The sequence below is a fragment of the Empidonax traillii genome, unplaced genomic scaffold (genome assembly GCF_003031625.1).
Source record: "Empidonax traillii isolate 1590-97213 ecotype Southwest subspecies unplaced genomic scaffold, ASM303162v1 scaffold716:size334641, whole genome shotgun sequence".
Classification (NCBI taxonomy): Eukaryota; Metazoa; Chordata; class Aves; order Passeriformes; family Tyrannidae; genus Empidonax; species Empidonax traillii.
The window spans coordinates 30,308-45,798 of NW_020955909.1; the positions used below are offsets into that span (position 1 = coordinate 30,308).

The 15,491-nt window shown below is 39.0% G+C and overlaps 1 protein-coding gene across 1 annotated transcript; it reads left to right on the forward strand.

Moving 5' to 3' along the window:
• The first annotated feature begins 3,820 nt into the window (after window positions 1-3,820).
• On the forward strand, window positions 3,821-15,491 carry LOC114065949 (pancreatic lipase-related protein 2-like). Its single transcript, XM_027900247.1, has 13 exons — window positions 3,821-3,865; window positions 4,507-4,555; window positions 5,376-5,530; window positions 6,959-7,084; window positions 8,581-8,715; window positions 10,456-10,564; window positions 11,167-11,283; window positions 11,364-11,486; window positions 12,335-12,453; window positions 13,178-13,307; window positions 13,587-13,698; window positions 14,217-14,384; window positions 15,421-15,491. Exons 1-13 carry the CDS (start codon window positions 3,821-3,823, stop codon window positions 15,482-15,484), a joined length of 1,452 nt encoding a protein of 483 aa, XP_027756048.1. The 3' UTR covers window positions 15,485-15,491.

Consider the following 15,491-nt stretch of genomic DNA (forward strand, 5'->3'; position numbering starts at 1 on the left):
GTATACTGAAAACAGTATTTTCCACACTGTATATGTGGAAACAAAGACTAACAAATTCCCTTCAAACAATGCTTCAAAAGTCACTAGTAATACATTAGCAAGACTTCAAAGGCCTTTTCAGTTGTAGCTTCCTCAAATGTTCACCTCTGTGAACCAAGTATGATACACAGTGTGACAGCATTTATTTTCACTGCCAACAAAAACTAACTCAACACTCATAACCTGTACCTTTTTTTACTAACCCTTAATCAGGATGTCAGTATTTTTTCAGTATGAGCTCATGTCCAGCAATACCAGTGCTGAAAGTTGACATGCAGTGTAATGCCACTGCAAGGAATTAATTCCTTTTCTAAAACCTTGATCACTGATGATCCAGCATGAGCAGTGACTAAATATGCAGTAAAAAAATTAAGTTAAAAAGTTAAAAATCATGATCATAGCTTGATCATGAGATAGTATTGATATATGATATGATTGATTTGATATGATATGATGGTGCACAGTAGCAAGAACTGTATTTGCAAATCCAGGAGCTGCTATCCAGTTCTTTCAACTGTAGCCTGAAATGCAATAATTACTCAATTTTTAATCTACTTAATCCATGCATTTAATTTTAATCTGCTTAACTGTTGTAGTGCTGCATGTATATAATTTTACTTCCTTAATCAAAATATCAGGTGGCAGAAGAGACGTTTTTAAAATCTGAGTATCATGCGACTTGAAATGTTGTTCTTATAAGACTGTCAGTTTGCTGTGTCATGTATCTGAATTCAATTACACAACTTAATCTTTTAACAGTTTTTTACAGTTTTTCTCTAATGACTGAGTATCCTGTGGAGAGTTTCATTTTTCTGCCTCAGGCTGACACTGGACTGAAACTCCTCAGGTTTAATATTCCTCAGGTCATTCATCCTACTTTTTTTTTTTTTTAACCTGTTATTATATTAGTTTTCTTCAAATCATGTATCTGGAATTTTTTTACAAATCTTAGAAAAAAATTGTAAATAGTTTTTTTTATAGTCTTTTATTTTTTTAAGGCTCAGCTATGAGTTACTGAAGTCAATGATTTTAGAATATTTAGTTTCAGCAGCTGTTCTACAGCAGATCTAGAATTATTGTCTGGACAGAGTGTCACCATGAATACTTGGTTTTTTCCTAGTGTGAATATCAGCTGGTTTTGGCAAGAAGAGACAAAAAAAAATTGCATCTTTTTAATTCTTCCATGCATGAAATATTTATCCTTAACTCATAACTTAATTCTAATGAGTGTACATGTTGGCATTGATAGCTTCTTATGAAATTTGTGTGACTCCTAGCCAATATTTCTCAGTTACCAATATTTCCCTTTTTTTGTCCTCTTGTTTTCTTCCACTTTTCCAAGTTACCCACAGGTTTTTAATCTCTTTTCTATAAGTTTTTTTCAGCATAAAGCTACCCAAGTTTCATAAAATAAAATAGTGGCCTTTTTGCATCCTGGTACTGCTCACCAGAGAAGGAAATAACACGGGTTATAAGAGAATGGTGAGTAAAATTCTTAGCAATTTGATAAATAATGAATTTTAAATTTTTTTAAAAACCTATTTATTGTAGTAAAATTAGTAGGTTAAAATACTGATTATGAAAACTGAGATTTGGGCTTATTTCTCTGTAATAGACTCCGTGTGTCTGCTTGTGTGCATGTCCTAAGGAAGGTGTGTGGGTACATGTGTGGGACTTAAAATACACTGTTGACAGTCATTATACAGAATTTTCATATCTCGCAAGCCAGGCACTAGTGGCCCATGAATCACAGACTGAGCAACAGTGTCCTGAAGGCAACTTGGTGGCCTACTGTGAAGGACAACCACTGCTCCAGTGTAACTTTTATACAATAGCATGTCAGTCTATCAATATTTACAATTTTTTTTTTCCTGATTTGAAAAGCAGTTTAGAAATGTTGAGTGCTGGTTTTGCTTCAGAAGTGCATGTCTTCTGTCCATTGAATATATTAACTGAGCTAAGTGTTCAGCAGCCTCTTGCCAGCAATACTGCCTAGGCTGAGATCACATTCCCAAACAAGTAATTCCAGTTCCTCTTGTTCAGCACTACGCCTCTTAAATGCCCAGTGAAAGAATTTTCAGCTTATATGCTGCCTGAACTCTTCTTACAAAGACATAATTTTTGACATCTTTACGATCTTTTGTCATTAACATAGATCAATATAAAAAGGCTTCCTAGTAAAAAATTGTCTTCTATCCAAATTATATACATTAATAGTAACATTTCTGCTAATTCCTTTACTAACCTAGCTATGTGTCCATTTCAATTTTCTGCCTTCAAAGGAAGATCCTCTGAAAGAAACTACTGATCACCTTATTTGTCAACAATCTCCCACATTTTTTAAAATCATTACTTGCATTTTAGATTTTAGGTCTGAAACTAAATGATATTATCCTTCCTGCAGTAGTTCCCAGCATGGACTATACATCTCCTGAGTATGAGGGCTGTCCATAAAATATAAACATATTCTTCTGAGCTCTGCAATACCTTTGATATGCTGCATCATCTGTCATTTTGCTACACTGTCATCTGGTTCTCATCATAGTGCTGGGGAGTGCTTGATACATATTCCAGCGGAAGGGAGCTGCTCCTTTTGGTGCACAGTTTTCTGTTCTTGTCCTTCACCATCAGCTTTGAATAACTCCTGATCCTTTCTGTCCTTACTGCCAGACTTCCTCTCTGATTTCGACTCTCCCTGAGCAGATTGTTTTCTTCTCTGTTAACTATATCAATGGATAAATTAGAATTGGGATCAGAACTGAATTTTCAAGGAAATGTCATAATTCCTCTCAGCTTGGCACTCTGCACCTCCTGCTCACTGCTTAGATATTTATCCTCACTTCTCTGCCCTAATACACAAACAAGCTATTTCCAAATAGAGACTTCAGAGTTTTTTAGAGAGTGCTGATACACACTCTCTGACCTATCCCATTTGGCTTTGTTAAGAAACCATGTTTTACAACCAAGTAATCCAACTTCCACCAAAACCAAGTACATAGGTGGACCAGATATACCTCTTGTCTGACATTTGTCACAGAAACTTCAAGGACAATTCTGTAAAATTCTGAATTGTTTCTTCTTTGTTTCCAAGAGTATTTTGTAGTGTCAAGGAGCTTTGGGACACTGTTTTTCTAGATTTCTCATACCTGTAGAAATATCCCTTGGAGAATGTTGCCCACACAGCAAGATTATAACTACTACGTTTACCATTTTTTCTTAATATTTCTAATGAGATATCCCAGCAGCCAAGAGTGACAGCTCAAATTTTTGGTTTAAAATAAAAGTGGTATGTTGAAAGTGGGAGGAAGATGCCATAGGAAACACCTAGAAGAAGAGGAATTAGAGAACCATAAATGAGGCAAATGGGAGGGGAGAAAGGGGAAATAAATGGAACTCCTGCCCTTGAAAAGACAAATAAAGGAGTGTAGAGGAAAAGAATCTATATAAAGTCAGGCATATGAAAGTACATAAATAAAAGGAGCCCTGGAAGCAGCCCAAAGAGCTTGAAGACAGAATCATATAATTGTTTGGATGGAAAAAAACTTTAAGATCATTATGTTCAATCCTTAAGCTAACACTGCCAAGTCCACCACTAAATCATGTCCCTAAGTGCCACATATACACATCTTTTAAATCCCTGCAGGGATGGTGACTCCACCAATTCTCTGGACAGCCTGTTCCCGTTGACAGCCCTTTCTGTAAAGAAATTTTCCCCAACATCCTATCTAAACCTCCCCTCGTACAGTTTGAGGCCATTTCACCTTGTCCTGTCTCTGGTTGCATGGGAGAAGAGCCTGATCCCCAGCTGGCTACAACCTTCTTTCAGGTAGTTGGATGGAGTGATAAGGTCCCCCCTGAGCCTCCTTTTCTCCAGGCTAAACAACCTCCAGCTCCCTTAGCCTCTCCTCACAGGAGTCGTGCTCCAGTCACTTCACCAGCTTTGTTCTCTTCTCTGGAATCGCTCCAGCACCTCAATGTCTTTCTTGTAGTGAGGAGACTAAGCTGCCAAGTGTGCAGACTTTAACAAGTTACAGGTTGTGTTGTACCACACCTCGGACCTTTCTCTTCACAGCCGGATGGAAATCAGGACCTTAAGTTCTGGTTAATTCCCTCAGCAATCTGCATGTAGTATTGTCTGTACAAGAAATGCAGTGAACAGCAAAACTGAGTGGTGAGGAAGGATCACTTCCCACATCCTGCTGGCAACACTGCTCCTAAAGCAGCCCAGGACAGTAAAGGGTGTTGGGCATGTTGTTGACTTGTGGTCAGTTGGTGCCCACCAGGAGCCTCAGGCCTCTTTCTGCAAAGCTTCTTTCTGGCTGATGGGTTCCCACTGTGTACAGACCAGTGTGTGAGGTTATTCCTCTTCAGGTGCAGGGCTTTGCATTTCTCTTTGTATTACACTCCTTTTAAAAGGACAAATCACTCAAAGCAAAACGCTTAACCTGTGTATTCAATTTGCTTTAGGTGGTTGGAATGTGGATTATTGCATTTTATCTCCTTGGCACAGTAGCAGGTGAGACATTATATCTTTAAAAACTACCACTAGAAAGTGAATTCATACGAAATGATATATAGGATATGATGACTGTTATTTTCCTTTACACTGCAATTGTAGTATGATTTGCGGGTCATTGTATGACAACATCTATTACTGTTCATACAAATAATGCTAAAAGGCTCTGCTTTGTTTACAAGTTATTATTAAGAACACAAGAGACATAACTGTGCTGAAAATCCACAGAGAAATTCAGTGTCACGTGTCCTATTTCTATCAAGCCAATGCACGAGCTCTTTACATTACTGTCGTGTACAACAAACTGATCAGCAACAGGGTGCTTAGCACAACAGCACTAAAACAGGAAAGTTAAGGATAAGTGAGCATGAGACCCATTTGATCTAGAAAAAAAATGCTACTTTAAAGGAAATGTTCATATCATTCACAGTACAAGGTTACTGGGTAGATATGCTTCATTCCTGTGAGCAGACACACAATGCTTTGGAGTAGAAACCATGCAGAAGCAATTCAAACAAGCATTTCTTAAAAGTCTGTTTTCAAAAAGAAACTGAACTAATACTTTACAAGCCTAGAAAATGGTGTGAAGATTGGGTTTGGGTCTTTACTTGGTTCATCCTCAAATTATTTTGCTCCCCTTGTGTTACCCATTTTGGACAAAATGCATGAAGGAAACAAGAATGAACTCCAGGAAATGAGTTTCAAAATTAATCATAAAATTAAATACTTAGTTTTCTGCTCTTCAGACTGTTGTAGTCCCAAATACATCACCAAGCATAAGGGAATCGGACATACAAACAAGTTATTTCTTTTTCTCTAGGTAAAGAAGTTTGCTACCCCAGGCTTGGGTGTTTTACAGATGACCCACCCTGGTCTGGGGTACCAGGGAGACTTCTGACAGGTTTGCCTGATTCTCCAGAACATATGAACATCAGCTTTACTCTCTACACCAGAGAAACAGGAAATAACTCACAGGTGACATTTATTTTTAACATAAAAACCTGACTAAACCTAGAAATGTTAGCTTGTTACAAAGTCTATGCCAGTCACCGTAAGCAAACAAGTCAAAATAAGAAGGTAGTTTGAAGGTATAGTAATGAATGTACTTTGGTGTAAAAAGTTTCCTGGTATTTTCCTGCACAATGTTAGAGGCTATGGCAGACTCCCTTTTGCATGTGTTTAGGTCTCTGAGCAACACTGCAACCTCATTAAAATAAATAGGCTTCTGAGTATCAGATAGGAGAGCAAATACTGCTGACTCAAAGGGGAGCTGAGCTAGAAGATACAGTGACTTTTAAAAATAAAAGTCTGAAGGTGACTGATTTTATGCAATTTCCAAACCTGCATTCCCCCTTGAAATTTGAGTGATTTTACATTCTCACCTGTCTCTCTGCACTCTAAAAGTAGAATTACTCAAGTTGCTTATGCCCTGAAATACTGAGCAGAACAATATGGAGGAACCTGAAACATCAGGAGCTGGGATCACATGGCTTCAGTAAATGCTTATGAAGCTGCTTAATTCCTTTCAGACCCCCAAACCTAGTGTTCCCTGAGCTGTACAGGGACGTTTGGCATTCCCCTGAACTACGTTCCATCATGAGCTATGATGCCACCACTGCCCTTGCAGACATCATTGCTTACAGCAACCCTGGTTGCCACACTGAGACTCTAATGATGTAAGGATGAGAACTCGCAACAAACTTCTACAATCTGCAGAGCAGGGACGTGTGAGCACACGAGATATGCACAGCAAATTACTCAGCAGCTCTGCTGCTGATAACATAAACCAAAATACTTCTTGCACTACTTCCCAGACATTGAACTGAAGTGTATCTATGATCTAGGGCACAGCCCATCCACACCCAAACTCTCTGAGCTCATATCACAGCCCCCGTATTTGTTTGAAAACAATACATATAGTCAGATATCATTCTCAGAGAAAAATATATAATTAAGTAGCTTGCAGCAATGTGCGAAGACCAGTTTCAGCCCTACTTCATGCAGTTCTTGCATGAAGTTCTTCCAGCCTTTCTGGAGTAGCTGACCAAACAGGATGCAAAGCAGCACGCTGAAGCCAGAGGTCAGGCCAGTAAAGGGACAAGCTGAAGCAGGAATTGTGGAGCTGGTGGCTGCACCCTGGAGAAACTTGCCGAAGTCAAGCCAACCATGTGACACTGTGGCCCTTTTAGGTTGCTTCATATTCCATTAAAGGGGGTTCTTCCTGCATTAAGTAGCAGAAACCACGTGGGAACAACTGCTTGGAAACAAGGGTCCCTGAGTTCCAAAAGTCACAGACATTTGTCCATTCAAAGGAGTTAATTCAGTCCTGCAGAGGGGATGACCTAACTTTTTAAATGTTTGAAAATATGAATAATTTTTTTTTTTTTTTTTTTTTTAAAACAGGTGATCTCGGCGATAAACTGCTCAACCATCCAAAACTCACATTTTTCTTCACATAGGAAAACCTCCTTCATCATTCATGGATTTGGCAGCACTGGAAAAACAGGCTGGGTGGTAGAAATGTGCTTGGTATGAGAGAGTATCCTCTGATTTCCATCAGCAGTAGTAGCTTTGTCACTATCCTTTAGGCACTAATATTCACCTGCCATTTTGCAGTTCTTTAGGTAGTAGAAGATATGAACCAAGAATTAAATTTCACAAAAACCAAAATGTTCCCACTTGGGAAGATGCAGCAAAGGCAAGGCTTCTTGGCCATCTCTGAGATGATGTTTATCTAGAGAGTTTCCATTCCCAAACCCTTCAGATCAGATCAAAGCAATAACGTGAACACAGGTGTCACCAACCTCTACACTCATGTCAGATTATTGGTTTAGACCCTTCAATTCACTGCTGCTCCCATTAACAGCAACTGAACCATCCTTCAGTCAAAAGGCCTTCATGAGTTGTAAAGCTCAAGTTTCAGTCTATAATATTATCCTGGTTCACCACTATTCAGTTTTTAAAACAAACAAAACCCCAACCAACCAACCAACCAAGCACAACCAAAGCACCACCACCAAACTTTTTGCTTTTTGTTTGATTACAGAGTTCAGTGAAAAAAAAATTTCAAACATGAAATATGGATGCTCTCACAAAACCAGCAGAGTGTACCTTGGCTCTGGTAGATAAGCAAGATCTACTCTAGTTGCTGCTTCCTCCATACTGGTAGGGAAAAGGACAAGCTAGAAAAAGACACCACCGAATATTAAGTCACAGATCTGCAGCATTACTTTTGTTCATAAATCTATGAAAACTTTTAATCTAGAATACTAAATTTCCAAATTTTTCTCAGTTTAAAAGAAACAGCATTTCTTTCTGCCTCTCCACACTACAAACTTATGGTCCCTACAGGAAAGGAGAGAGTCCAGGATGTACTATGATTTCAAGTTTCTGTTATTCCTTGTCATTCACCCTTAGCTGTTTTACATAAAATAATTTTTGTTTCCAGTTCTTATTCTATCTCAGCCTTAAGTAAGCTTTAATTACAGAAAACTATAACTGCAGACTAAGACATGATTTTTCCACTGGAAAAATCACTGATCTCTATAAGGCTATGCCAAGTACTGATGTAACCAATGCATTAGCTTTCTTTGCTGAAATAGAACCTTTCTGCTCTACTCCACATCTTTTCAGTCTGACATGACTTTCTCAGTTTTAAAGGCATTTAATAAATAAGTCTACTTCCTATACAATTCAGTTAAGCTCCCTCAAAGAAAGTCACATACTGCACATAGAAAACACTGTGCAGTTGTATGGCTTTTCCTAATTATTTCAAATATGCATAAAATTGGTGTATAAAGTATAATTTTTTATTACAGTTTTCATAATTGATACTTTATGGAATAATATATCCTGGCTAGTAAAAAGATGTGTGTTTGAGCTTAGTATGGGCTACAGCGATAGTCCCATTTCATAGAGAATGAGATATTTCCTTATTATGGTACCTTATAATGCTTTTTCTGATTTAAGTTAAATCTCTCATTGTTACTTGTTTCCTTAAATTACTTTGTGTGTTCCCACATCAGCTGTTGCTGGAAGTGGCAAACATCAACTGCATTGCTGTGGATTGGAAAGAAGGTGCAAAAGGCACCTACGTCAATGCAGTGAACAACATCCGCGTGATTGGGGCTGAGGTTGCTTATTTCATAACAACTTTACAGGTAAAAGAACCCTCTTCACCTCCTGCAATTCCTCAGTGGCCATAGGGGGGTTATGACACTGCTGCTTTGGGTGTGAACCCTGTCGAGTACGGTCAGGCAGAGCTGTACAGCGCACGCAGCAGAGATCCAGCTAATTACACGAATTGTCAGCCCCGTCAGGACTTCCCGCAGTTACAAAAGACGCAAATTAAGCTAATGTGGCCGAGAAGATGTGCCAACTAATTAGAGACCAGTAGGTGGCGACGTTTCCCCACGATGATACGGACAAGGAGGCATTCCACGGAAAGGAGGCAGGTTCAGCTTGCAAGTTCTGCAAGCATTTTACACGGGTGCTAGAAGTACATCAAGATCTCAGCTTGGCACCACCAAAATGAGCAGGAGCTGGATCACTTGATAGTTCCATATTTGCAGTCTACAAGCACAATAAACTGTCTAGTTGCCTTCTAGTTTTGAACTTCATGTTCCTGAAGGCAGGTGTTCACATTTATAAACAGAGCATAGAACTGCTCACTTACAAAATTTGTGTATCAGCATTTTCCACTGATTTCAGAAAGACTCATGAGTACTTGAAGCAGCTAAAAATCAGAAACCTGCCTGGCTATGGATTGATCCTGGTCAGGAGGTGCTTATTTTAAAGTGCTGTGAGAAAGAATTCAGAACCCACAAAGCAAAGTGCCAAAATTGCAGCACCTGAGAATCAAAGAACACTTTTCTAGATTCTGCTGGGGTACAGTCAACTGTTCCTACCTAGGAAACGCATATCTAGCTTCACACATTTGCTCCTGGAGCTTTATGCATAAATCCTGGCTCATTTGAAGATGGATTCAGTTTCTCATTTACTATCTCTATTGCTGCACCATTTGCAGTCTGGGCCTCCCTTTCTTCCCTTATAAAAACGCACAGGTGGTACTTAGACTTTCTTTTGTTTTCCCTGCTTTACAAACTTTTAGAGTTTGACTGCAGGAGAGGTTAAACTGCATTGGAAATGGAAGCACTGCAGTAAAATGCATTCAGAGGAATCTGCCATCTAACAATAAAGGCAGACAGGCCAATATTGCTGATCTATTTTGGTATACATATTGCAACCCAAAACTTAATTAAAAGCCTCAAGCAATTAGCAAACTTATTGGTTCCAGTAGTTACAAAACTCATCAAATCCCTGAATGAAATCTGTCCCCTTCATACAGCCTAAAGACTGATTAATCTCCCTTTTAACCTTCAAAAGCACCTGTAGTATCTCAGCAGCGCAGGTCTTGTACAGGTGACACTTGGTAAAGAGGAGAATATCACCCCACCTGAGCTTGTCAATGAAAATATTATTCAGTAATATGATCACATATTCTAAGTGGACATGTGGAAAATAGATATGTGATTAAAAATAGCTTCATGATAGAGTACATAAAGAAAAAAACAAGACCATTGTTATGGAAGATGACATGAGACGCTGATCCAAATAAGGTTTATATTTTTTGTCAGCAAGGGTAGTGGAATATGGGAAGCATATGCCAACACTACAGCAGTGAATCCTTAATCACTATGCATTTAAAATTCCAGATTGGATCATTTTTCTATCAATTCTTAGTGTAATTTAAACGATAATTAACTCAAGGGACCCACACCTTGTTTGCTATGCAGAAAGTCAGTCTAGATGTTATCACAGGCCCATAATGTCAGATACCCTCTTTGCTTGTTATTCAAAGCCTGTGTTCTTATCTCCCCCCACCACCACTTCCACTTCAGAAAATGTTCGGATACTCCCCTTACGAAATCCATTTAATTGGCCACAGTCTGGGAGCACATACTGCAGGAGAAGCGGGAAGAAGGATCCGAGGCATCAAACGGATAACAGGTAGGCTGTTCACCGAGATGCAGAGCTAACAGCACGTGTCTAAAGGAAAGAAACTTGCAACACACTGGCCTGTAGACTGGAATTAAGTGCTGGAACAACCTGTCATAACAGTATTCAAACTTTATCCCTCTCAGAAACAAGGGAATTATTACATCTTCTCTCTCTATTTAGGTTAAGAACTCTTTAGAGGAAGACTTTAGTAGAGGGACAAACATAGCTAACAAGTTCGTAACATTACCATCATTCACTGAGTTACATCAAGCCCCACACAAAGACAAAGCAGCAAGAATCCTTAGTTATACTTGTTTGTAAAGCTTTACAGGACAGTAATAAGCTCACAGGTAATGAAATGCCTCCTTCATAGTGATAATATGCCATTATATAATCTATTGAAAAAAATATTTTACTCCTGTTGGAATAGGTTTTCAAAAAGGCTCCCAAAAGCATACTACTGCTTATTTTTTACAGTTTAGCTTATAATTCCCATCATTACTGAACATGCCTTGTACAATAACTGAACACCTGATGTCATAAGTGAGCAAAAGAAATATTAACATGTGCAACACTTCCTCCCTCAACTAATAAATGTTGTGGGTTTTTAGGTTTAGACCCAGCTGGGCCCTATTTTGAAGGTACTCCTCCCGAGGTGAGACTGGATCCTTCAGATGCAAACTTTGTTGATGTTATTCACAGCAATGCTGCTCACTTTCCTGCTGCAGGTAAGAGTTCATGTGCAAGTAAGTACTTGCAGAAAGGGGCATCTAAGCGAGACACTGACACCATCACATGCACCTCTTAGGGCTTGGAATGTATAACACCACTGGGCACCTGGACTTTTACCCAAATGGAGGAACTGTGATGCCTGGATGCACTGATTTAATTCCAGAGATGAAGCAAAGCGATTTTGAAGCTATCATTGCAGGTAAACATACATTTCCAGCATACATACTACGTTATTTTTGCTCAATTCTGAAACATGAACTGTGAAAATAATTGCCTCTTCGAGAGAAAACAGCAAAACAAAATTTCTTTTTGCCTATTTACTTCTAAGTTAAAAAGGAAGTAAGAAATAAAGGCTGGAACGGAACAGTGCTCCACAGAGAATGCTGCAGGGAAAGGAGGTATCATTCATGCCTGAGCTTTGTTTCTGTAATTTGAAATTAGATGTAGATCCCAAAAAAGCAGGAAACAGGGATTGGGTAGGTCCAACAACCCCAGCAGGTGGTTTTCCAGGCTGGGATAGGCCAGTGTCGTGACCAAATCAGCAGCCTGACACCACCACCTCTGGTTTCTTGCAGCATCTTGCAGGTGCTATAAAGAGCATCCAGCACTTACAAGGCATGAATTAGGCAAGAGCACTCAGCCTTTGCAGGGACTGGACATGCCTCAGCTCTCTCCCTGAAACTTCTCTGTTTTCAGAAGCTTTGGACAGGTTGGCAGAAGGATGCTGGATTCTCCATGTTCTATTAAGCCTTTAAAAATGTAATCAGCTTGCTGTGACTTCTCAAATATATATATATGTGTGTGTGTGTATTCTTAAAGGGGACTGTTACATCATGGCAGACCAACACATCTCACTTGAAATCTTGAGGTAATGGCACACAATTCTCCAGATAAAACAAAAAAATGTGCAAATTCAGACAAAAGAATACAAGACCACGCTGCTGTTCCATTCTATGCTTCAGCTGTTTCCATGGTGAGACAAGTGCAACTCCTATATGGGATAACAGGAGGCTGTTTCTCTCATGATCATAAACTTTTTTCCAACAGATGCTACAATCTTTGGGGGGTGCCATCACTCACGCAGCCATGAGTATTATTTTGAAAGTATCCTCTATCCCACCGGATACCTTGCATATCCCTGTGAAACGTACAAATCCTTTGAGGAAGTAAGTATATCAGCTCAGGACTGTGTGAGGGGTAAAGAAAATAATCCAGGACTCTGGGGCAGGCACCACTTCGATGCTGGTGGCTGTGGTCCCATGGTGTTGTGGTTGGGTAGGAGGAAGCACAGCACACAGTAGTTCCCATCAGCTATTCCACTCTGGAAAATGAATCCTGAAGCATAGATGATGTCAACAAAAATGTGGGAAAAAGATTAAACCCCATGGAATTATCACCCCAAACCTTTATGCAAAGGGCACATAGGTTAGATATATCTATCCTACTAATTCCTGGCTGGAAGAAGAGACATTTGGAGCCTCCAGAATCCTTGATTGTCCTCTAATTGGACACAGATTAGAGCACCTAAATCAGTGCACTTATGAATGATGCTCAATTTATTTTCTCCCATATGATATTGTGAATGTGGGCAAGTTCTCTTCCACTAGGAGGGTAGAATTGGCTTATATTTTGAACTAGAACCCAACTGAAAAATATTTGAACTTAAGAATTTCAGACCATTATCATACACGGATATCAAATCTGGTCATTCTACACCCTCCTGGGTGCAGGAGCCATTATCTAAAACAAGTTTATCAGGTTTTGGTGATAAATTGGGACAATATACAGCACTGCCACAGCTTTGCAAGATCAGAACGGCATCTTGAGCCTTAATTTCATCAGAGCTAGGATGAAAAAAGACTCATTAACCGATGCTTTTCTTTTCCCTAGGGAGACTGTTTCCCATGTCCACCTGAGGGATGTCCAATGATGGGGCACTACGCTGACAGATTCCCTGAGAAATTGAAGAGGGAAAACCAAAAGTATTTTTTAAATACAGCAGCAGATGAACCTTTTGCTGGTGAGTGGAGAAGGTTTGTTACAGTTGTCCAGCTTTTGGAAAGTCATTGCCTTAATGTGATTTACAGCCCTGCACCTGTGTTGCTTCTATGAACAACTGCTAATACCTCTGACAAAAAATGCTACATTAGTTATCAAAATTCAAGCTCAAAAGTCTTCCATTTCTTAACAGGAATGAATTCCAGTTAGTTAGGAAAAAAATAACTTCCTGGTATACTAACATTTTTAAATCTCTCATAGCAATAATAATCTAGATTTATTTTTGATTTTATTTATGCAGCTTGGAGACAAAAAATATTTATAAAACTGTCCGGCGTAAAGAAAACAAGGGGAGACATAAACCTAGTTTTCCATGACACAGAGGGGCACATGAAAGAATATGAAATTGCCAAGTAAGTTAAATTAATATTTCTCTATAGCATTTAATGCTCCTAACCTAATTGGTCTACATATTTTCCACATATTTAAGCAGTGTGAACATTTATCCTGCATTGCAAACATTCTGCTTAACATCAGAAGTAAGAACCATGAGGGTAGATGGATGGTTGTGAAAAGGAAATTGAAGGCACTTCTATTTCCATCAGCTCTGTATTTCTGAGCTCCAGCTCACCTGCAGCTCTCTCTGCAATGATACCTGCAAACCTGGCACACACAGGCATGGGAGACAGCTCTAGTTTCACTCTTGCCATCTCCCTGTGGTCTCCTGCCACAGGCCCCTGTCCAAGTGTTCAGTACTAGTTTTCATCCTCTCCTTGTTCAGAGCCCTGGTCCTGTGTCCAGTTAAAGAACAACAAAAATGCAAATTTCTGTTCTAACAAAGGGAAAAACTGAAAATTTGTGAAGAATGTACTTTGGTTCAGTAATCTCCGAACCGTCAAACTTAATGTTGCTGTCTTCATTCTGTTTGTAGTGGAGACCTCACTCAAGATGAAGTCTACACAAAATATCTTGATGTTGAAATTAACCCCAAAAATACTACAAAAATCGAATTTCTCTGGAATAAAGCCATATTTTCTCTGCTCTGGACAAGACTAGGAGCAGAAACAGTCAATATAGTGCACGGAGAGGATGGACAGAGGTAAGTATATCCTTTTTACAGGTCAGAAGGGATGGGGGACAAGATTGAAGAATGGTCTTGAATTGGACACACGGTTTGCGTTCAACAATGTGAACTTCAGTAATTACAAGGACAAGTTGTTACACTTTGGACAGAAAATCAAATGTTTCAGTAGGCACCAGGGAATAATTGTTTGGAATAGAATACAGCTGTGAATAATGTACAATAATTTACAATTACAAACCAAGATAAAGCAAACCTCATTCCCAAGTGCATTATCAGAATTAATATATAGAAGATGCAAGAAGTATTTATTCTATTGGGAATAACTGGGGTAAGACTGTAACCAGAAGTGGGGTCATTTTCACGTTTGGAGAGTATACTTCAGGAAAAAATGCACATAGATGCAGTTTGGAAAAATAGCAAAAGATTTAGAAAACTTTGGAGCAGCTGAAGGAAGTGTGTTCCTCAATAACGAAAAACCTGTAGAGGAGGACAAAAACATAGGCCTAAGCCGTCTGTGAAGGGCCACCATCGACTATTCCAAATATCCACTGAGTTTAGATCAAGATTTAATTAATGTATTTCACAAGAGAAGGTGAAATCTATTGGTTAGATATTAGGAGAAAAACTATAGTTTGGCATTGTCATGGATTATTTTGAGAGGCTGATGAAATCCCTTGCAGTATGAGCTCCTAAAACCCAAAAAGCTGCAGAACTTTGATTGGGGCAACCTAGTTAACACATAGCCTAAATAAAAGGAGCTTAACAACCCACCTTTCTGACTTTTATCTAGAGTTCTATATTTGTGAATCTAGAGATTAATTTTATTAATATATTAAAACTTAAATTTTACAGCTGGTCCCCGAAAGAAGGACATTCACCTTGTTACTATTAATATGCAGATGCTAATACTCTGTACAACAGGCATTTAGGAAGGCTTAAGTGGGATTATGAGTTAACTAACAACCCTCAAGGTGACAGCTGACGCCCTTTCATTTTTCATTGGGTGAAAATAGATAAAAAAATCTTGATTCAAGATATTTTTTCTTCTCAGGTCAACTTATTGTGGCCATGGAACTGTGGCATACGGAGTTCCCCAGTTACTTACACCTTGCTAGAGGTCAC

Coding starts and splice junctions, on each gene's coding strand:
- LOC114065949 (XM_027900247.1), top strand. CDS start 3,821: ATGGGAGAAGAGCCTGATCCCCAGCTGGCTACAACCTTCTTTCAG. Junction 7,085..8,580: donor GGGTGGTAGAAATGTGCTTG/GTATGAGAGAGT, acceptor TTCCCACATCAG/CTGTTGCTGGAAGTGGCAAA. Junction 11,284..11,363: donor TGCTCACTTTCCTGCTGCAG/GTAAGAGTTCAT, acceptor TGCACCTCTTAG/GGCTTGGAATGTATAACACC.